The 23,562-nt window shown below is 46.2% G+C and overlaps 1 protein-coding gene across 4 annotated transcripts in view; it reads right to left on the bottom strand.

Annotated features, from left to right (window-relative positions):
- The window catches only part of LOC146079840 (sphingomyelin phosphodiesterase 5-like), a 133,851-nt gene that overhangs the window by 77,337 nt on the left and 32,952 nt on the right, over window positions 1–23,562 (bottom strand). For all 4 annotated transcript variants that reach the window (XR_014474755.1, XM_083186478.1, XM_083186479.1 and 1 more), the window contains exons 4-5: window positions 9,664–9,804; window positions 5,859–5,948 (exon numbers count right to left, since the gene is read on the bottom strand). Coding sequence is in view for 3 of the 4 variants with exons in the window: in XM_083186478.1 (XP_083042604.1) it covers window positions 5,859–5,948; window positions 9,664–9,804 (231 nt within the window). In the remaining variant the exon portion in view is untranslated. The remainder of the gene's footprint in view (window positions 1–5,858; window positions 5,949–9,663; window positions 9,805–23,562) is intronic.

Here is a 23,562-nt window from a genome sequence, read left to right as displayed (position 1 = left end):
ATACCCCTGATATATGTGACAGTCTCCATCATGTCCCCCCAGTGTCAGCTCATGTCCCCGTGTCCTAATACTTCTCTCCCTGTGATGTCTCCTCCTGTACCTGGTAATACTCCTGATATATGTGACAGTCTCTATCATGTCCCCAGTGTCAGCGCATGTCCTTGTGTCCTAATACTTCTCTCCCTGTGATGTCTCCTCCTGTACCTGGTAATACCCCTGATATATGTGACAGTCTCTATCATGTCCCCAGTGTCAGCGCATGTCCCCGTGCCCTAATACTTCTCTCCCTGTGATGTCTCCTGTACCTGGTAATACCCCTGATATATGTGACAGTCTCTATCATGTCCCCAGTGTCAGCGCATGTCCCCGTGTCCTAATACTTCTCTCCCTGTGATGTCTCCTCCTGTACCTGGTAATACCCCTGATATATGTGACAGTCTCTATCATGTCCCCAGTGTCAGCGCATGTCCTCGTGTCCTAATACTTCTCTCCCTGTGATGTCTCCTGTACCTGGTAATCCCCCTGATATATGTGACAGTCTCTATCATGTCCCCAGTGTCAGCGCATGTCCCCGTGTCCTAATACTTCTCTCCCTGTGATGTCTCCTCCTGTACCTGGTAATACCCCCTGATATATGTGACAGTCTCTATCATGTCCCCAGTGTCAGCGCATGTCCCCGTGTCCTAATACTTCTCTCCCTGTGATGTCTCCTGTACCTGGTAATACCCCTGATATATGTGACAGTCTCTATCATGTCCCCAGTGTCAGCGCATGTCCCCGTGTCCTAATACTTCTCTCCCTGTGATATCCCCTGTACCTGGTAATACCCCTGATATATGTGACAGTCTCTATCATGTCCCAGTGTCAGCGCATGTCCCCGTGTCCTAATACTTCTCTCCCTGTGATGTCTCCTCCTGTACCTGGTAATACCCCTGATATATGTGACAGTCTCCATCATGTCCCCCCAGTGTCAGCGCATGTCCCCGTGTCCTAATACTTCTCTCCCTGTGATGTCTCCTCCTGTACCTGGTAATACCCCTGATATATGTGACAGTCTCTATCATGTCCCAGTGTCAGCGCATGTCCCTGTGTCCTAATACTTCTCTCCCTGTGATGTCTCCTGTACCTGGTAATACCCCTGATATATGTGACAGTCTCTATCATGTCCCCAGTGTCAGCACATGTCCCCGTGTCCTAATACTTCTCTCCCTGTGAGGTCTCTTCCTGTACCTGGTAATACCCCCTGATATATGTGACAGTCTCCATCATGTCCCCAGTGTCAGCGCATGTCCCCGTGTCCTAATACTTCTCTCCCTGTAATGTCTCCTGTACCTGGTAATACCCCTGATATATGTGACAGTCTCCATCATGTCCCCAGTGTCAGCGCATGTCCCCGTGTCCTAATACTTCTCTCCCTGTGAGGTCTCTTCCTGTACCTGGTAATACCCCTGATATATGTGACAGTCTCCATCATGTCCCCAGTGTCAGCGCATGTCCCCGTGTCCTAATACTTCTCTTCCTGTGATGTCTCCTGTACCTGGTAATACCCCTGATATGTGTGACAGTCTCTATCATGTCCCCAGTGTCAGCACATGTCCCCGTGTCCTAATACATCTCTCCCTGTGATGTCTCCTGTACCTGGTAATACCCCTGATATATGTGACAGTCTCTATCATGTCCCCAGTGTCAGCGCATGTCCCCGTGTCCTAATACTTCTCTTCCTGTGATGTCTCCTGTACCTGGTAATACCCCTGATATATGTGACAGTCTCCATCATGTCCCCAGTGTCAGCGCATGTCCCCGTGTCCTAATACTTCTCTCCCTGTGATATCCCCTGTACCTGGTAATACCCCTGATATATGTGACAGTCTCTATCATGTCCCAGTGTCAGCGCATGTCCCCGTGTCCTAATACTTCTCTCCCTGTGATGTCTCCTCCTGTACCTGGTAATACCCCTGATATATGTGACAGTCTCCATCATGTCCCCCCAGTGTCAGCGCATGTCCCCGTGTCCTAATACTTCTCTCCCTGTGATGTCTCCTCCTGTACCTGGTAATACCCCTGATATATGTGACAGTCTCTATCATGTCCCAGTGTCAGCGCATGTCCCTGTGTCCTAATACTTCTCTCCCTGTGATGTCTCCTCCTGTACCTGGTAATACCCCTGATATATGTGACAGTCTCTATCATGTCCCCAGTGTCAGCACATGTCCCCGTGTCCTAATACTTCTCTCCCTGTGAGGTCTCTTCCTGTACCTGGTAATACCCCCTGATATATGTGACAGTCTCCATCATGTCCCCAGTGTCAGCGCATGTCCCCGTGTCCTAATACTTCTCTCCCTGTGATGTCTCCTGTACCTGGTAATACCCCTGATATATGTGACAGTCTCCATCATGTCCCCAGTGTCAGCGCATGTCCCCGTGTCCTAATACTTCTCTCCCTGTGAGGTCTCTTCCTGTACCTGGTAATACCCCTGATATATGTGACAGTCTCCATCATGTCCCCAGTGTCAGCGCATGTCCCCGTGTCCTAATACTTCTCTTCCTGTGATGTCTCCTGTACCTGGTAATACCCCTGATATATGTGACAGTCTCCATCATGTCCCCAGTGTCAGCGCATGTCCCCGTGTCCTAATACTTATCTTCCTGTGATGTCTCCTGTACCTGGTAATACCCCTGATATATGTGACAGTCTCTATCATGTCCCCCCAGTGTCAGCGCATGTCCCTGTGTCCTAATACTTCTCTCCCTGTGATGTCCCCTCCTGTACCTGGTAATAGCCCTGATATATGTGACAGTCTCTATCATGTCCCCAGTGTCAGCACATGTCCCCGTGTCCTAATACATCTCTCCCTGTGATGTCTCCTCCTGTACCTGGTAATACCCCTGATATATGTGACAGTCTCTATCATGTCCCCAGTGTCAGCGCATGTCCCCGTGTCCTAATACTTCTCTCCCTGTGATGTCTCCTGTACCTGGTAATACCCCTGATATATGTGACAGTCTCCATCATGTCCCCAGTGTCAGCGCATGTCCCCGTGTCCTAATACTTCTCTCCCTGTGATGTCTCCTGTACCTGGAAATACCCCTGATATACGTGACAGTCTCTATCATGTCCCCAGTGTCAGCGCATGTCCCTGTGTGCTAATACTTCTCTCCTTGTGATGTCCCCTCCTGTACCTGGTAATACCCCTGATATATGTGACAGTCTCTATCATGTCCCCAGTGTCAGCACATGTCCCCGTGTCCTAATACTTCTCTCCCTGTGATGTCTCCTGTACCTGGTAATACCCCTGATATATGTGACAGCCTCTATCATGTCCCCAGTGTCAGCGCATGTCCCCGTGTCCTAATACATCTCTCCCTGTGATGTCTCCTGTACCTGGTAATACCCCTGATATATGTGACAGTCTCTATCATGTCCCCAGTGTCAGCGCATGTCCCCGTGTCCTAATACTTCTCTCCCTGTGAGGTCTCCTCCTGTACCTGGTAATACCCCTGATATATGTGACAGTCTCCATCATGTCCCCAGTGTCAGCGCATGTCCCCGTGTCCTAATACTTCTCTCCCTGTGATGTCTCCTCCTGTACCTGGTAATACCCCTGATATATGTGACAGTCTCCATCATGTCCCCAGTGTCAGCGCATGTCCCCGTGTCCTAATACTTCTCTCCCTGTGATGTCTCCTCCTGTACCTGGTAATACCCCTGATATATGTTACAGTCTCTATCATGTCCCCAGTGTCAGCGCATGTCCCCGTGTCCTAATACTTCTCTCCCTGTGATGTCTCCTGTACCTGGTAATACCCCTGATATATATGTGACAGTCTCTATCATGTCCCCAGTGTCAGCGCATGTCCCCGTGTCCTAATACTTCTCTCCCTGTGATGTCTCCTGTACCTGGTAATACCCCTGATATATGTGACAGTCTCTATCATGTCCCCAGTGTCAGCACATGTCCCCGTGTCCTAATACTTCTCTCCCTGTGATGTCTCCTGTACCTGGTAATACCCCTGATATATGTGACAGTCTCTATCATGTCCCCAGTGTCAGCGCATGTCCCTGTGTCCTAATACTTCTCTCCCTGTGATGTCCCCTCCTGTACCTGGTAATACCCCTGATATATGTGACAGTCTCTATCATGTCCCCAGTGTCAGCACATGTCCCCGTGTCCTAATACATCTCTCCCTGTGAGGTCTCCTGTACCTGGTAATACCCCTGATATATGTGACAGTCTCTATCATGTCCCCAGTGTCAGCGCATGTCCCCGTGTCCTAATACTTCTCTCCCTGTGAGGTCTCCTCCTGTACCTGGTAATACCCCTGATATATGTGACAGTCTCCATCATGTCCCCAGTGTCAGCGCATGTCCTCGTGTCCTAATACTTCTCTCCCTGTGATGTCTCCTCCTGTACCTGGTAATACCCCTGATATATGTGACAGTCTCTATCATGTCCCCAGTGTCAGCACATGTCCCCGTGTCCTAATACTTCTCTCCCTGTGATGTCTCCTCCTGTACCTGGTAATACCCCTGATATATGTGACAGTCTCTATCATGTCCCCAGTGTCAGCACATGTCCCCGTGTCCTAATACTTCTCTCCCTGTGATGTCTCCTGTACCTGGTAATACCCCTGATATATGTGACAGTCTCCATCATGTCCCCAGTGTCAGCGCATGTCCCCGTGTCCTAATACTTCTCTCCCTGTGATGTCTCCTGTACCTGGAAATACCCCTGATATACGTGACAGTCTCTATCATGTCCCCAGTGTCAGCGCATGTCCCTGTGTCCTAATACTTCTCTCCCTGTGATGTCCCCTCCTGTACCTGGTAATACCCCTGATATATGTGACAGTCTCTATCATGTCCCCAGTGTCAGCACATGTCCCCGTGTCCTAATACATCTCTCCCTGTGAGGTCTCCTGTACCTGGTAATACCCCTGATATATGTGACAGTCTCTATCATGTCCCCAGTGTCAGCGCATGTCCCCGTGTCCTAATACTTCTCTCCCTGTGAGGTCTCCTCCTGTACCTGGTAATACCCCTGATATATGTGACAGTCTCCATCATGTCCCCAGTGTCAGCGCATGTCCCCGTGTCCTAATACTTCTCTCCCTGTGATGTCTCCTCCTGTACCTGGTAATACCCCTGATATATGTGACAGTCTCCATCATGTCCCCAGTGTCAGCGCATGTCCCCGTGTCCTAATACTTCTCTCCCTGTGATGTCTCCTCCTGTACCTGGTAATACCCCTGATATATGTGACAGTCTCTATCATGTCCCCAGTGTCAGCGCATGTCCCCGTGTCCTAATACTTCTCTCCCTGTGATGTCTCCTGTACCTGGTAATACCCCTGATATATGTGACAGTCTCTATCATGTCCCCAGTGTCAGCACATGTCCCCGTGTCCTAATACTTCTCTCCCTGTGATGTCTCCTGTACCTGGTAATACCCCTGATATATGTGACAGTCTCCATCATGTCCCCAGTGTCAGCGCATGTCCTCGTGTCCTTATACTTCTCTCCCTGTGATGTCTCCTCCTGTACCTGGTAATACCCCTGATATATGTGACAGTCTCTATCATGTCCCCAGTGTCAGCACATGTCCCCGTGTCCTAATACTTCTCTCCCTGTGATGTCTCCTGTACCTGGTAATACCCCTGATATGTGACAGTCTCGATCATGTCCCCAGTGTCATTGTTAGTTGCCCTTCTTTGTACAGTCTTTAGGTTATTTCTATCCTTATGTATATGTAGTTGCTCTGTAGAAGAGACAATCACTCGTCCTCCTGTGTCAGCCACAAACCTCCATCCGGTTTGCCCTAATGCCACATACAGGTACTGGGGCAGTGTGTTCTTACTCACCGACAGCTCCCGGACGGTCCCTTCCTGCGCAGTCTCTGCAGGGATCCTTGTACACGGAGAATAACTTGTGCTTTTGCTCTAAGCGGTCATCTATATAAAATAATAATTGATGCTCATAATACAAATATAAAGCAATTGTATAATGTATTTCTTTTTGCTTTCTCTATGAAACATTAACCTGATTATGCAACAGATTACAGTCAACTTTTATGTAAATAACATGGCTCCAACATATATAGCATCGGTGTACAAAGTTACATCACTAAGGGCCCCATTTATCAAAATTGTTAAATGATTTGCAAATTGGTCGCGTTATTTTCGATTAAATACGTTTTCTGAACCTCACACTGCTCGGAGGCGAGCGTTTTCTGGACCTCACACTGCTCAGAGGCGAGCGTTTTCTGAACCTTACACTGCTCAGAGGCGAGCGTTTTCTGAACCTCACACTGCTCGGAGGCGAGCGTTTTCTGGACCTCACACTGCTCGGAGGCGAGCGTGGCGCCATTTTCTGGACCTCACACACCCTGATGCAAGTGCTGAAGGGAGCCAGGAGGACGACGCTGGGGACTGGTGCTGGAGAGCCTGGGATTCCGTCGCTGGTAAGTATGTTTACCGCTGGCTTTCTCCTCACCCCCATTCTCCTCTCTGACACCTCACCCCCATCTCGTGTGGCCCAGCCCAGGATTATCCTGCGGTGCATAGACGGGGCTGCCGAAAGGGAGTGGGACAGCTGGAAGTGCTCCCACAACAATCTCTCCCAATGCAGCCTGTATTTTCTTAACCCGCATTACCTCCGCTGCTGCTCGCTGTCAGATCGCCATGCATATCTAATGAGCGCAGTGAACGGCTCCCCTCTCATTTGATATGCATGGGGTGGGGTAAGGTAAAGCAGCTTTCTAATAGTAGCAGGTACTGTCACCAGTGCACCGGGTCCTAAGGGGTTTAAAGGGGCTCGGTGCAACTGCATATAAATGGTGCACCACCCGCCGGGAATTTTGACATGCCCCCCACCTGCTGCATGCGCAGTAGTTTAATTGTTATGCGCCTCCTCACACTACATCTTTTTAGACTGAAGCACAAAAAAAGGGGAGAAACCAGTTCCCTCTTATTGTGATTCCCGTAAATTATTATTATGGGGAGGAGGGTGTGCTGCTACTGGACATGGAATATGACAAGGAAAAGAAAAAAACAGGAAGAATGTTGCTATGTGGCACCAAGGAGAATTTAACAATAAAATGTAACTTTTATTAATTGCATACTAAAAAGCGAAATAAAACACAGACATATGACATATACACACAGACATGTGGTAAAAACGGGATATTTCTACCCCTACAACGTGGGACACCCAATGCCTTTATATTTCATTCAGTTCATCAATCATATGATATAGACAGGTGTGTTAGATAGGCGTTCTGTACTAGTGGCGGTGACTATTCTATGGAGAAGATTTCTCCAGCTTTTATTTCCTATTTTAGTGATTGCCACAATGACACATACACTGGCTCAAATAGAGCTATTCGTAGGGTAAGGCTGAGTATATATGGGTGGTATATTTTCTCATATGGAAACCTGTGTATAATGTCTAACAGGTTTTTATCTGTCACACTCGTTAGACAATTTATTATGAGAAATCGGCTGACTAACTGGACTCGATCTGGGTATGGTGCCAAAGGTGTAATGGTCACTCTATACCCAGGTTCTGTACCGCATACACGTGGCAATCTCCAATGAGGGAGATTCTAGCGGTGTGCGTGTTATCGCCGATACCAGCCCAGGTGCGGCTCACTAGGAGGAAGCGGTAGCAGACATAATGCGCCGCTCCTCTGGAAGTATAACTCCAGAACGCCGGAAAGCAGTTGTAACACCCTATCTAAGCAGATCAAAATGCATTGTATGTGGGGAAGGGGACATGGGGGTTCACACACGAGGTGTGTGGTCAGCGCACGCTTCGCTGAGAGCTTCGTCAGGACCAACCTGGGTCCTGGTTCAGATGTTGCCGTGCAGTGCCCCTTTGCCTTTTGTTACGCCACTTACAAGATCCCCAAAGGCGTTCAATGTTTTGCGTATGAACCCCAGTCTCCGGATTAACAAAATTATAGCGGTGGTTTACCCGTGCATGGTGGTACCCTGCCTGCGCCAGCTGTTGAGTGTTATATGCACACCAGCAATCCGAATATATAGTCATCCCAGGTTCTATATATTTGTTGATGACTGCCATCATGGTGCTGGCGTCACGTCTGTCCACAGGCATTATAAAACACTCACCGGTGTCTCTGGATATGCCTCCAAACAACCACTGTTGAGGCAGCACACGTCCGACATGACTTTTTCTCTATACAAACAGACTCTCGTCCACCTCAACTATTTTTCCCTCACCTGCCTCACCCCACCACACGCCACTGCAGAAACCAATGTGCCGCACGGAAACTTATCTTCTTTCAGCAGGCTTTAATGTGGCAGAACCACATGCTCTCCTTCATACTCAAGTGCGTTGGGTATGCATTAACACAGTTTTGTGTCAGTGGCAGCAAATGGTGCTGCTGTCTGCGGCAGGTTAAACATCGTGAGAGGTTCTGCAGCCATTCCCCAGTCACTTCACCTTCACCTCTGACTGACTACGGTAACTGCGTAATGCTGACTGACTATGCTAACCTCGGGAACACTATGCTGAATCTGACAGGGACGCTGACTACGCTGGCCACGGGAAACACTACGCTACTTCTGACAGGGACGCTGACTACGCTAAGCGGCCGTGGGAATAGTATGCTACTTTTGACTGACTACGCTAACTACGCTGGCCGCGCGAACACTACGCTGATTCTGACAGGGATGCTACGCTAACTACGTAACAGGCGCCGTGCTATTACACATGTACTGTAAACTGATATCAGAAATAATACACATATACATACATACATAAACACATACATACAGAAAGCAAGCAAGCCCTTTTAGCAACTCATCCCTGTACCAGTGATCTGCTTATAACTGGAGAGCTGCCCTCTGCTGAGGAAATGGCGCTGAGGGCTGCAGTTCCCGTTCTAAGGTAGCTCCACCCCCTGTAATGGCGCCGGAGCTACTGAGGTGATTATACTGGCAAAACTGTAAAAAAACAGAGGAAAGTGAGGTGGGGTATGGGATCCCCCCCCCAAGAGGGTCCATATGCCCACCTGCACGAATGCCGCACAATGTAAAACCAGGGGACCCCCCTAGTGGGGCACCTGGTATGAGCTCACCACTCTGACATGTAGGGGTGTGCAGCATGCTGCAGGTGTGTGTGCATGGGCGCTATGCCCAGCCGTACACTAACCGTGCCAGAACTGGGTTCTGTCAGCAGGGATCGGAGCAGCACCTAATGAGGTCGGTATCCACCCACCCCTAAGGTCCCACGTCACAGGCATGCTGTCTGCCCAAACAGCATGCCCAAATAAACAAAACTAAAATAAACTAAAGAAAAATCTCAGGAGCTCCAGAGTGTGCATCCTCTCCTGAGGGAACATTTTTCTAAACTGAGCTGTGGTGGGGGCATAGGGGGGGGGGGGGAGGAGCCAGCACACTGTTGAAATTTTTTTTATGGGCCCTGGCTCCTTTGGACCCATCTATACCCATCACTGCGCAGTGGGTAGAATCAGTAAATGTTGGCAAGAGTCACTCCCCATTTGGCCAGGTCCCATGAGACTGGAACCTGGTCCATTATCGTCAGGGTCATAGCCAGTGTGGGCAGGTGTCTGTCCAGAAACCATAGAAACATCCAGTTCTGCAAGCATTATACAGTCAGTCCAAAACCAGAGAATACACTCACCTGAGGAGCAATTGTCAAAGTTCAAATCCCCACAAAGGACATCAAAAGCCACAAGTTCTCCATCTTCTCTATGCCGAGTCTGAAAGTCGCACACCCACTGAAGTAGGAGAGACAACTGATCGCAACGTATGATGGCATCACCTAGACAGAGCATTAGATGAGTCAGTGCTTATGGTGGTATCACCTAGACAGAGCATTAGATAGACCAAGGGTTTATGGTGGTATCACCTAGACAGAGCGTTAGATAGACTCGGGGTTTATGGCAGTATCTCCTAGACAGAGCGTTAGATAGACCCGGGGTTTATGGTGGTATCACCTAGATAGAGCATTAGATAGACTTGGGGTTTATGGCGGTATCACCTAGACAGAGCGTTAGATAGACTCGGGGATTATGGCAGTATCACCTAGACAGAGCATTAGATAGACCCGGGGTTTATGGCAGTATCACCTAGACAGAGCGTTAGATAGACTTGGGGTTTATGGCAGTATCACCTAGATAGAGCATTAGATAGACCCAGGGTTTATGGCAGTATCTCCTAGACAGAGCGTTAGATAGAATTGAAGGAAAGAGATATGTCAGTCGCACAGGTTAGTAACGTTTTCATATAGCTTAAAAGGACCCTCCCAGATACAGGTATAATTATAATTTCATGTAGATAATGAGGGTGTGCTACCATAGGCATGGAGTTTACAAGGATAGAAAAACAGGAAGAATGCCTTTCGCTGGTGCACCTAAGAATAAGTTGAACTCATAATACATAACTTTTATTGGGTATACATTTAAAATTTTTGCGAAATAAAACCAAGACATACAACAATCACACTAATAAAAAAGGGGAGGATGTTCCCCTGACTCAGTGTGACCCCCTGATCACCACAACCCCAATATGTAAGTGTTTTTTGTACCGTAGGCAATAGAAAAAGAGTAGATATTCTCTTATATTAAGCGGACTAGCGGTGAGGTCTTTTTAATATAATAGTTTCTCACGCGCTGGGAGATAATCACATAGACTTGGGTGAGGCACGCAACTATTGAGGACAATCCTCCGATAGTGCTGCCGTCAGCCCTGGTAGCCGCTACCGTCCCTTAATACTGAGGGCTGGTGAACCGTATACGATTAGAGAAGTCATCAGCCAACATGGAGACGTGACCCCATGCTGAGAAGGTCGGGACCCACTTTGGGGTCAGGACCCACAGTGTGAGAACCGCTGCCTTAACGTAATATGAGCTGCACAGGGAAGATTAGCACAAGACTAATTAAGACGATCTTCCAATTGACACATATACTTGAATCAAGTAACACATTACACATCGGATACATGCACACAATATGGCTCAACATATGTGAGCTAATTACCAACATAGGTGTTTGTTCTGAAAGGGAGACAATGACCGTATTGACAATCATGGCAAGCAGCTGAGTGAGCCATCACAATCATGACGAGCAGCTGAGTGAGCCATCGCGATCATGACGAGCATCTGAGTGAACCATCGCAATCATGGCAAGCAGCTGAGTGAACCATCGCAATCATGGCAAGCAGCTGAGTGAGCCATCACAATCATGGCAAGCAGCTGAGTGAGCCATCACAATCATGACAAGCAGCTGAGTGAACCATCACAATCATGACAAGCAGCTGAGTGAGCCATCACAATCATGACAAGCAGCTGAGTGAGCCATCACAATCATGACAAGCAGCTGAGTGAACCATCACAATCATGACAAGCAGCTGAGTGAGCCATCGCAATCATGGCAAGCAGCTGAGTGAACCATCGCAATCACGACAAGCAGCTGAGTGAACCATCGCAATCACGACAAGCAGCTGAGTGAACCATCGCAATCACGACAAGCAGCTGAGTGAGCCATCGCAATCACGACAAGCAGCTGAGTGAGCCATCACAATCACGACAAGCAGCTGAGTGAACCATCGCAATCATGACAAGCAGCTGAGTGAACCATCACAATCATGACAAGCAGCTGAGTGAACCATTGCGATCATGACAAGCGGCTGAGTGAGCCACCACAATCATGGCAAGCAGCTGAGTGAGCCATCACAATCACAATCAAAGCAGAGGTGAACGTCTGCAGGAGGCCACACCTGCAGACAAATGATTGACGTCTGTATGGACAAAAGGAAAACAGACATACAGACCAGAGAAGGTATTTAAACAGGCATGCTACCACACATGACAACCTCCTTGAAGAAGGCTCGCTGAGCAGAAATGCGTTGAGGAAGACACCCACTAAGAAGTAACCAAGGCACATATCCACAGGAAATACCCCGACGAGAAACATCCACCCGCTCCCCTCACGGCGCAAGCAGCTGAGTCCGCACGCTCTGACAGAAGCAAGCGGTGGGCGAGAGACGGAGGACGCACCAAGCTGTAAGGAGATGGTAAGTAGGAAGTAGGGTCAGAAACGCGAGGCAGGAGGGACCCCAGGCAGGACGGTGGAACACGGCGCATACGCCAATCTATTGGCTACGGCGGCGTCAGTCCCATCTCCTGTACATACACGGAGCTGCTGACACAGAGACCGCGACCACAGCACACTGTGCTGACCACACGTGTGCCGCGCTCACGTGGACCTGAGCACTCCTGTTAACACTGGCACCCTAAGCTGCACCATCCACACCCTCTCCCGAAAACCGGCACACTTACAATTTGACTTCATAAAGGGGTACCCGAAGATATGCATACTTGTACAGACCTCATTATCTGATTTGCGGGATGCCGCACTCAGAAAAACTGGACTTTTGCAGATTTGTACTTTTTTTTTTTTTTTAAATATATTTATTGGGTTTTTTAGCAAGTATTACAAAAAATTACTGAGCAAGAAATATACTTTTTGGCGTACATGGTAATAACAACGTCGGGGTGAGTATCATCAGTAAAGACAATAAAGATAGAGTATAGTCCATGATCCCCACAAAAGGGGGGGGGGTGTCATCGGGATTGTCCATGTCCAACGCCATCGTGCCCGCACGCCAATATTCTTGTAAATGGACACTTGCATTTTTGCGTAGCTTAATACAAAAAAAGAAATAGCATAAAGATATATGTAACGATCAGATCAGGTGATCAATCAAATTAACGTATGCCTCCTGTTATGATTATCTGTTCGATCAATGTATGTCTGGTATTGTTGTAAAGTTATGTCTCCTGTGAGTATTGGAATCAGGACATGTTTTTTATTATGTGGGTAAACTGTAGGTGACCCTGGTTTGAGTTTGAGGCCTGTATTCCCTCTGTTTGACATCTGTGGACTCCTCTGGAGTTAGGATGTAAGATAAAGATCTGAGACCCCTCATAAACCAGATTGGGGGGGGAGAGCAATAGTGTCCAGCCAACAGGCCAAAGTTGCTCTGGCCCTCCACTAAATTACCTCTTATCACTTGAGGAATGTATAAAATCTACTTCAAAGCAGGGACAAATTCTTTATGGGAAAGATCCTATATCTAGGGACCTTCACTAGGCTCAGCAAGGGAATGGTTAAAAATCCCAAGGGTGGGAGGGATGAGGGAGGCTGCAGATAAAACCTCTGTACCTTGGGATAGTCAGTGGTCACTACCTGGGGGTCTAGCAAACAGGCTGTAAGCGACCAGAGATTTCTTGTGGAGAACCCCCCACGTCAGGATCTGTATTTAAGTGTAAGATACGGTTCTGTCATTTTTACCTTTTATTTTATTTCTGAAATTGCATTTGATCTTGTGTGTACTTTCAAAATCATTGTAATATTTTTAACTATTTTCTAAAGCTCTGTAGTATTTCTAGGAATAAATAATACATATTCTCAGTCCTGGTTCTGTGTTCTTAAGACTCATTAGCCTCAGAAGAGAACGCTCCAGCGTGTTACCATTTGTATATTGTATTGTGCGGTCAGGTGCGAGCCAAGCCGCCCCTTGCGCAGTTTCAAGCGCTAAAATCAGGTTTTGGCTGGTGGCAGTGTACCTCAAGTAAAGAACCCGAGAGTCCAAAGTGAACCCCAGTCACGGCCGGAGCTGCTCAGATTGACGTATCGGAGCAGGCGACCGGTGGGTCCGTGACAATATATATATATATATATATATATATATATATATATATATATATATATATATATAATTGGGAGGGGGTGGGAAAGGCTGAGGGTAGAGGGGGTAGGGAGTGGGGGGGTACCTTTTACAGTTGGTCTGTATTAGACCTTAAATGTGAAAAGAAGTGAACCTTATTAATGGTATGGCGTCACCTCATAGTAGTAGGATGTATAGGTTATGCTGGATCTTGATGCTGAAATTGGAGGCACAACTATATTGGGGTAATATTATTTATATATTCACTATACATTCGCTATGGGCCGTTCAGTTGTGGTGTTTGTGGCATCATCAGGGGGTTCTTCCTCCTGGAGTGGTCCCCACCTTGTGGTCGATGTAGGTCTCAAAGTAGCTTGCAATTGAGCATCATATACTTCGTAGTTCATTGTGCGTGTTAGTAAAGTAATAAGAGATTCTAGCGAGGGTGATGATTTGCTCAACCAATTTTTCATTATAAGCTTCTTTGCAGCCGTAACAGTCAGCGTCAGAAAGGGGATGAGTTTGGTAACGTTTTTTTGCAGATCCCACACATCAAAGTTGGCAAAAAGTATGGGGAATGGGTGTATATGTATCTTTGTGTTTAGTATGGATGAGATATAATTGGATTACTTTGTGCCAGAACTTTTTTATTTTTCCACAGGACCAGATGTTGTGGAAGAAGGTGGTCGGAGACAATCCACACTTTTTACAAGCTCCTGACTATCTTTGAGCAGGAGATATATATGCTCTTTGGAGAATTTTCACATGCGTTTCCTGCAGTAGGGCAGACTTTAGAATGCGTAATGTGGAGTCATAATACTTGAAAAGGGTGTCACATGACAGTAATAAAGGTATGTCTCCAAGCCACTGTCTCCTCGTCTGTTCTGTTATCTTAGGGGCTGTTATAATTAGGAGTTCTTTGTAGAGAGTTTTAATTTTGTAGCCTGGCCTTTCAAAACGACGTGCGAGTTTGTGGAGTGTATTTGTTTGTGAGATGATGTGAGACCTATCTGGGAGGGAAGCTGCATAGTGTGATAATTAAATAAGAGGGAATGTACCTAGGGGGACAGATAATATTGTAGTTTTAGTTGAGCTGATGTAAGTTGCGTGCCTCCGGGGTCAAACACTTGTGATACTAGTTTTAGACCTTTGTTAAAGAATTGTTTGAAAACCGGGTTATCCATACCAGGGGAAAACATGGGGTTTCCCCAAATAGGCAACAATTTGGGGAAAAAGGGTAGAATAAAGCACAATCTAGTTTGTATACAACAAATTTACTGGATTCGAGAAGCCAGTCCATAGCATATCTGGAATGGAGTGCTCTGGAATATTGTGGCAGGCTGGGAAGACCCAGCCCGCCTATCCGTTTAGGCAACTATAATTTAGCCATTGATATTCTTGGCCTCCTGGATTTCCAGATAAACTTAGTGCATGATTGCATACATTGGTGGGTGTCTTGGGTAGTAAGTTTCAGGGGTAGAAGTTGTAGCATGTATTGCAGTCTAGGTAGGATAATGGTTTTAATGACTTCTATTCTGCCTAGAAGGGATAGGGGCAGGTCACTCCAAGCCTCCATTGTTTGTTTAGTTTTTAGGATATTTGGGTGAATGTTTAACCAGTACAGCATTTGAGGTGTGTGGGGGATTTGAATGCCTAAGTATTTAATGTGTGAGTGTTGGAATTTGATAGTGTTTAGGTCAGGGTCCAAGGCAAAGAAAGGCTTTTTTCCCTTAAGCATAAGAAGCTCAGACTTTGTCACATTAACCTTGTACCCCGAAAAACTACCAAATTGTTTTATGATTTTCATGGCTATTGGCAGGGAGTGTTCGGGTGTGACAGGAACAGCAGCATATCGTCTGCGAAGAGGGCTATTCTCAGATCAATACCTCTGATGTTAATTCCCTGATATAGGGGTGAATCGCGTAGGGTCACTGCTAGGGGTTCCAATGCGAGGGCAAACAAGAGTGGTGACATGGGGCATCCCTGTCTCGTGCCTCGTAGGATTGGGAAGGGATCTGATATACTGCCATTACACAAAATTCTGGACGAGGAATTAACATAAAGGGGGAAATTTACTAAAGGAAATTTGTTAAAAAAAAAAAAAAAAATATTCGGTGTATTTGTATCCAGAAATACACTTATTTTTGACATTTACTATCCCGAAAATACGGCAATTCGTATTCATATTGATGTGCTATCAATACGAATTGCTGTATTTTCGGGATAGTAAATGTCAAAAATAAGTGTATTTGTGGATTCAAATATACCTATTTTTTACAAATGTCCTTTAGTAAATTTCCCCCAAAGTGTCTGGAGCCAGCCCACAAAGGTGGCTGGGAAGCGGTGGAAGAGGTGATCCCAGTGTACCATGTCGAAGGCCTTTTCGGCGTCTAGTGATAGGATTGCTTTTGTGGAGTTCGACATGGCACACTGGGAGTCACACACAGCCGCAAGTACACGCCTGATATTCGTCACCGGCTGTCGCTCCATTACGAAGCCCGTCTGGTCTTTGTGCACCAGTTTAGGAACTACCACTTTGAGTCTCTCAGCCAGGATTTTAGTAAGCAGTTTGTAGTCTATATTTAAGAGTGAGATGGGTCTGTAAGACGCGGGATCGGACAGGTCCTGGTTTAGGTAGGACTTTAATATTAGCTAAGTTAAAATGTGGGGGCGTTGAGGGGGCAGGGAGTAACGAGTTGAACACCGATGTCAGACATGGGGCAATTTTGTTTTGCAGTAATTTGTAGTATTCTGATGTGAGGCCATCAGGTCCCGGGGCTTTGTTGGGTTTTAGCGAGGAAATTGCCTCCTGCACCTCCTCTTGGGTTATGTCTGAGATCAATGCAGCTCCCATCTCTGTTTGTAATTGGGGGAGATGTATGTCATCCCAAAAAGCTTTTGACTGGTGTGTATCTGACACTGGGTGGGAGTATAGGTGGAGGTAGAATTTTTGTAATTCTTGGGCTATTTCTGTATTTGATGATGTCATGGTGTCGTTTGATCTTTTAAGGGGGTGGATGACAGATGGGGGTCTCTGTCCTTTTAATAAATTGGTAAGGAGTCGACTGGATTTATTCCCATATTTGTGACAGCGTGCCTCTTTTTCGAAAGAGTGCCAGGACTCCAATTGTGATACTATGGCCTCATGGTTGGTACGGGCTTTGGTGTATTGGGTTTTGGACGTGGGGTTAGGTGTGACTTTATATTCTTGGTATGCTTCTGTGAGTAGTCGTTGGGATTCTACTTAAGTATCAGTGAGACCTTGTTTCTGCGACGAGGAGAAGGAAATTATCTCTCCTCTTATCGTGGCTTTCGATGCCTGCCAGAAAAGGACTGGGTCTGTTGCAATAGTGGCCTTATTGTCGTTCTGGTAGTGGTCCCATGAGGTCATCATTTTTTCTTTTAATTTTGGGGAGGTGGAGAGGGCGGATGGGCATCGCCATGAGATGTAGGAGGATTGTTCCCGGGCTAGTTTTAGTGTGAAACGTATTACTGCGTGATCTGAGATCGTGATCGGTTCTATCACCTGTGGAAGGAATGTGTGTGACAACAGAATATAATCTATTCTAGATAGTTGTCCTGTGGAAGCAGATAAGCAGGTAAAGTCCCTCTCTCTGGGGTTTAAAACCCTCCATAGGTCAATTAATTGTAGGTGGGATGCTAGGGCTTGTATTCCTAGTTTTGGCAGTTTCTGTCTGTTTTTGTTGGGGATTTGCCTGTCTAGTACTGGGGATGATATTAGATTCAGGTCTCCGCCCAATATCTAGATTAGATGTGGATGAGTCCGCACACAAAGACAGTTGCTCGTAAGCGCTTAATAATAATCCGCCCAATATCACCGGTTTATTGAGGTGGGGTGTCAGCAGTGACATTATATTTGTGAAGAATGACTTAGAGTATACATTGGGTGCATAGACATTCATGCATATGAAGGATTGGGAGCCATGTTCTATTTGGCACATCAAATATCGGCCTGCTGGATCAGCTGTCACATTAGTTACTTGTATGGATAGATTTGATTTAACTAGGACTACCAAGCCTCTAGCTTTTGATGTGTAGGGGGCTGCTGCCACCATTTTCCAACCCATAGCGTTTATTTTAAGGGTTTCTGGTTCAGTCAGGTGGGTCTCTTGCAGGAGGGCTATATCTAAACATAATTTGTTTAAATAGATCACTACATTTTTACATTTTTTGGGAGAGTTGATTCCCCCAATGTTCCAGCTACCTAAAGTCAATGTCATCTGTCGTGTCTAGGTAAACGTATTCTGTCCACATGAAATGAATACCATCATACAGTGTATCACATAAACTTGAGCAATATCTGCAACCTGTGGGTGCTTTTCTTATGTACATCCCCAGAGTAGAATGGGAGGGTTTGGGTAAGGCGGGGGGCAAGGGGGGTAAAGAACAAATAGAACAGTGAAATTAACTTCTGAAGTATAATAATTCTGCTGGTAAACATAAAGTTTAGTCTCTATGGGAAAGGTCTGGCTCCTAGAGTCAGCCGCCCTTATACTACTACGTAACTCAGTAGAAAGACAATATAAAACTATTAATAGTGCAGGTGCGAGCTCAGCTAACTCGCTCGGCATAAACTAAACATGAACAAGTGCAATACAATGTGAATAAGATAAGGCATACAGTACTTATATATCCGTCAATTCCCATATGGATCCCTCTTATAACTTTCGGGTGTTAAAGGTATAAGTCCTCGCATCCCCATCTGCAGCTGTGGAGAGATTCTGGGGGCCTGCCCCAAGTTCTTGCAGGGAGGGGGTTTGCTGAAGATAACTTTTTGAGGTGTAGCGTTTAGATTTATTACTGCAGTTGTCTTGGTGGAGAAAGAATAGTGGTAGAGAGGGTCCCTCTTGTGGGGGAATCCTGAACTGTAGAGTTAAATGTAATTTGTCTTAATCAGGTGAAAGAACTGAACTTAGTCTAGTCACATTCTGACATGTTTCTGGGGCTGTGTTGTTGGAAATTGGCTTCTTTCAAATATTCCTCAGCATCACAAACATTCATAAGTCCTTATATGAAGAACCGTCAAAGATTCTGAGGCGAGCCGGGTACAGCAGTGCAAATTTGCGGCCATCGCGGATTAGAGCAGAGCAAACTGGGGAGAAATCCTTCCTCGCCTTACTCAGTTCCGCTGAATAGTCTTGAAATAGCAGGATTTTATTTCCTTCCCATGTTAAGTCTTTAAGTGTGCGAGACGCTGACCAAAATAGCTCTTTGTGCAGGTAATTCAGTGTCTTAAAAATGACTGCACGTGGTCTGGCTCCTTCTTGCTGCCTCTGAGGCCCCAGTCTATGTGCACGTTCAATCACTAGGTCCCCACATCTATCATTGATTTTTAGCATGGAAGGGAGTGTGAGTTTAATGAAATGGTACAGTTCCTGGCCTCTTACTGCTTCTGGGAGGCCTATTATACGGAGGTTATTCCGACGAGACCTGTTTTCAAGGTCTTGGACCTTATTCTGTAATTGCTGGATGGTTTTAGTGTGGTCTGCCATTGCTTGTTTTAACTCACACACTTCCCCAAAGGTCTCCCCCACCATCTGCTCAGTTTCCAACACTTTCTGCTGTAATTGGGATAACTGCTTGTTGATGTCTGCAGTTTGGGCTTGTAGAAGGGGTTTCATTGCTATTCGCATTGCCTCTACCAACTCCCCATATAGTACTGGGGCGTTAGGATCTGGCGATTTTCGGGGCTTGGGAGCATGGGTGAGGAGGGACCTAGAGCCCGGGGGTGCACTGTGTGTCGTCGGCGGTATCCTCGTCTGAGGCACATGTGCTGTGTGAGGGTGATCCTGGCAGGGACACGCTGGAGTTGCCGGTTGGCGCCATCTTGGACGCGCGGTCTCTTCTGCTGTTGTCGCGCTGGTTGCGTGGTTTAGCGCCGGGCATGTCAGGGCGCTTCTCTCACTCTGATCGGGGTTTGCAGCTGAAGGTATGCTGAGGTGCTGGCGTCTTTCTGCGAGGCATGATGCCGTGATAAAGGGTGATAAGGGCGGGTGATAGAGCGGAGCCAGCTTTCCTAGCTGCTGCTCATCAAGCCGCCGGAACCGGAAGTCTTGCAGATTTGTACTTTATCTCTCCCCCATAAAAGGAGGATAAGTGGACAATACTTTATTCTTAAGGTTTCAGGGTAATAAGGAGACCGCCCCCCACAGAGTCTGGCACGACGGGCTCTTAGGAGACCTCGATCTCCGACTTATTGAACCCAGGCACTTGCACATGTATCACTTGTTATTAATTTTATTATTTTGTTTATTAAGTAAAATATTGTTACCACATACAAATTTCCAACTTATTCAGTGCACCACAGTAAGATACAAGGATAGAGCTCAGCACAAAAACCCACTTTTTAATACTGTGGCAGCTGGCAATTGGGTTTGGGGGTCCCTGTCAAACAGGAAAGGTGACTTCCTTATAATTATCAGGCCCGCCCTCCCCCCTCTTACTATAGGTATATAAAGTCGGTTTGAGATCACCTATCTTGATCCATTTGGGAGACTTTGACCACAACTTTATCTCTCTCTCACCCTTACACTTTTTCTCTCTGTTCCTTCCCTTGCTTCCTCTTCCCCTATTTAACTTCCCCCCCCCCCCCCCCCCTTTTTTTTTTCTCTACGGGAGTGAGAAATACTGTTACCTCTAACCCTATAGATAAAATTATTTTGTACCCGGTCTCAGAGAGATACAGGAACTGCTACTGCTGAAAAAAAAAAATCACAAAAATAAATTGCTGCAATATGTGACTGGCGTATTTCCGACGCCTGATTTATAAACTTCCTCTTTATCTAAAGCTTAATATTTTCACTGGTTACTTAAACAAACACTGGTACAAATTTTGACAAACTCACTTAGCGACATAGTGCACTGTCTTCTCTAAAAATTTCTTATGAGACCGCGTCCGCTCACCACGCTTCGGGCACGGTGGCTCGCTACACTATATAAAATCGACTCTGTGCGTAGTTGGATAGTAGGGGTATGAAAAAATGGGGTGCATTTAACATGGGAGCCCAGATAATACACAAGTACCAAAATGTGTATCTGAAACCATTTGACGAGATTGTTTTACTCTAATAGTGTGTACACACGGTACAATTTGCCTTCCGAAGTTGACGATATAGTCAACATCGGATCGGATACAGATCGCAAGGGTTTTAACCCGATCCAGATGCGCGTTCACGTATCGCAAGGCAGAAAGTCTTGTCTGCCTTGACTATATAGTGCAGATCTGCACTATATAGTCAGATTTGTATGCAAATCGGATCGGATCGTGGATCGCATCTTAAGGCACATCTGACCGTGTGTACACACCATCAGTCAGTGGTTCCCAAACTTTTTAAAATCACGGCACCCTAGAGCATCAGAATTTTTTTCACGGCACCCCTAGTCCAAAAGTTTCTTATTCTGTAAATTGATTTGTATGTCATACATGGGTTTATTTATGGGTTAGGGACAGGATTAGCTTCTGTTTGTAAACATATTTTATTATTGGTAGCCCACCAGCAATGTTTTTGCCTTTTACATTAACCATAAATAATTTCAATTGCCTCTAGACCACTAATCCAAGGCACCCCTGCAAGTGCCCCGAGGCACCCCAGGGAGCCTAGGCACACAGTTTGGGAACCACAGTCTGATACATTGTATACTAACAATCTCACCCAGATACTAAGTTTCCTCTCATACAAGCAGAGGGATAACTTGATTTAGAAACAATTTAATTCTTTCTGCCTTTGTCTTGGTGAGGAGCAAGTGCCCTCACAAAAAACTTTGTGATATCGCTTACGGACCATAAAATATATACTATAGAACAAAAAGTATATTTCTCATCGTATGTTCTTCCTAGTTGTTTGTTTACATGTGTGCCAATGTCTAAAACCGTCTGTGAAGTATTCATTTTAAGGCTTAAAAAGTTACATTTTATATCTTTACAATACTCATGGAATACTACAGATGGAGCCGGCCTTGTCTTTGCAGGGTATGGCGGCAGAATCGCCATCCGCCATCTGCTCTGCGAAAGGGGACGCCCGCGCACGAGATGCGCGCGCGTCCCCTTCCGACGGCGCTTCCCCCGGGTCCCCGCTCCCCCCCCCCGCCGCCTCCCCTAACCCTGTCCGTCTCCCTGAAGCGGAGACGGACAGGGTTCCTGTCGCCCCGCCGCCCAGAAACTGAGACGCGCGTGAGACGCACGCACGTCTCAGTCAGATGGAGCGCCGGGCTGCTGGCGGATCGCCAGCGGAGACAGTCTGGCGATTCGCCAGCAAGAGGGAGCCCGGCTCATCTGTATTTCTTTCCCCACAACATTGTGTTACTAGTATCTAATCCCAACTGTTGATTCAAATCCAGAAGAGGCCCGAAAGGAGAGGCCTTAACCTAGTTTGCTCTTGATTATACCCCACCTCAGATTCTCATTACATCATATCTCACGATATTATGATCTACTGATAAGGAATACGTAATCTTCATTAAAGAGTCCTACAACAAACAAAAAAAAAAAGAGAGTCTTTTTTTCTCCTTCTTGTTAAACACGTAATTTACCCACAAGGGTGCACCTCCACGTACAACTACTGTTTAAAGGAGGCTATGTATCCTCTTTTGTGATGGACCATTTGTGGAATTACTATAAACGGTCTTTTGAAATTCTATACTTTAACCTAAAACCTGTGCACTGGTCCACTTCCCCATCCATCTTTTCCCTCCAAACAAATGTCTTGGATGTGTCAGTTTCCATTGTGAATAATATTATCTGTACTGATGTGTAGTCTAAAGATGTTGAGAGAAATACTTTTTTGATGGTGTCAAGCCACCATCCACCAGCCCACGATCCCTTATTGCAGATGAGGAGGGTGACTCGCATTATTAGTGACCCAATCAAAATTCCTGATAGCCTGGATAAGCTCATTAGCAAATTCATAGCCAGGGGTTATGACCCAGCTATCCTTGTGGAACAGAAGAATAAGGTGTTTCCTTATCTAGGTCTGATCTGCTGGTTCCTAAGAAAATAACTAGTACTGATGTCCTTCCATGGACCAGTACATTTTCAGTGGCTAGTCCTGTGTTTGATTATGCTTCTAGGGCCTTGTGGCCCATTGTCAAGTCCGATGCAGATTTGCCTGTGTTTAAATCTGTGAAAACTGACATTACTGGGTGTGGCATGCCACGTGCTCCCAACATTTATACTAAGCCACCTGGTTGCTACAGCTGTTATGACTATGCTACCTGTCGGCACATTGTTCCGTGTAAAAAATTGAAGCATCCACACCTTGATAAGGAATAGGACATTCGTCATATTCTGACATGCAAATCCACATTTGTGGTCTACATAATTGTGTGCCCATGTGGGCCAGACCTCACGTTCTTATAGAGAGAATGGCGCAGCACAGGTCGGCGATCAATCGTTCTCTAGCGGGCAGAGAGATTGACCAGCCTGCTGCACGTCATTTTAAGCTTAAAGGACACACTGTCACCACTTAAGTACTTTATGATAGATCACATTAAGATCTCCCCTCGTGGTGGTGATAGGGTTAAGCGCCTACTGTTGCTTGAAGAAAGGTGGATCTTTCGCTTTTAACTGGCATTTAACTGGCACTAAATATCTGCAAGAAAATGGTTGCTTGGCACTCACATTCAGTAGCTGAGATGATACAAAGTTTGTTTCATGTTCTGAAACCTTGTTTTATGCACAAATAAAATATATATGTGTGTGTGTGTGTGTGTGTGTGTGTGTGTGTGTGTGTGTGTGTGTGTGTGTGTGTGTGTGTGTATTTCATGTGTTTGATGTGGTTGTACAACATAAATGCAAGATACCTCCAGATACATCATTGAAATATAAAAATA

Source organism: Crinia signifera, chromosome 5 (genome assembly GCF_055691185.1).
Source record: "Crinia signifera chromosome 5, ASM5569118v1, whole genome shotgun sequence".
Classification (NCBI taxonomy): Eukaryota; Metazoa; Chordata; class Amphibia; order Anura; family Myobatrachidae; genus Crinia; species Crinia signifera.
This window is presented reverse-complemented; position numbering and strand designations above follow the sequence as displayed.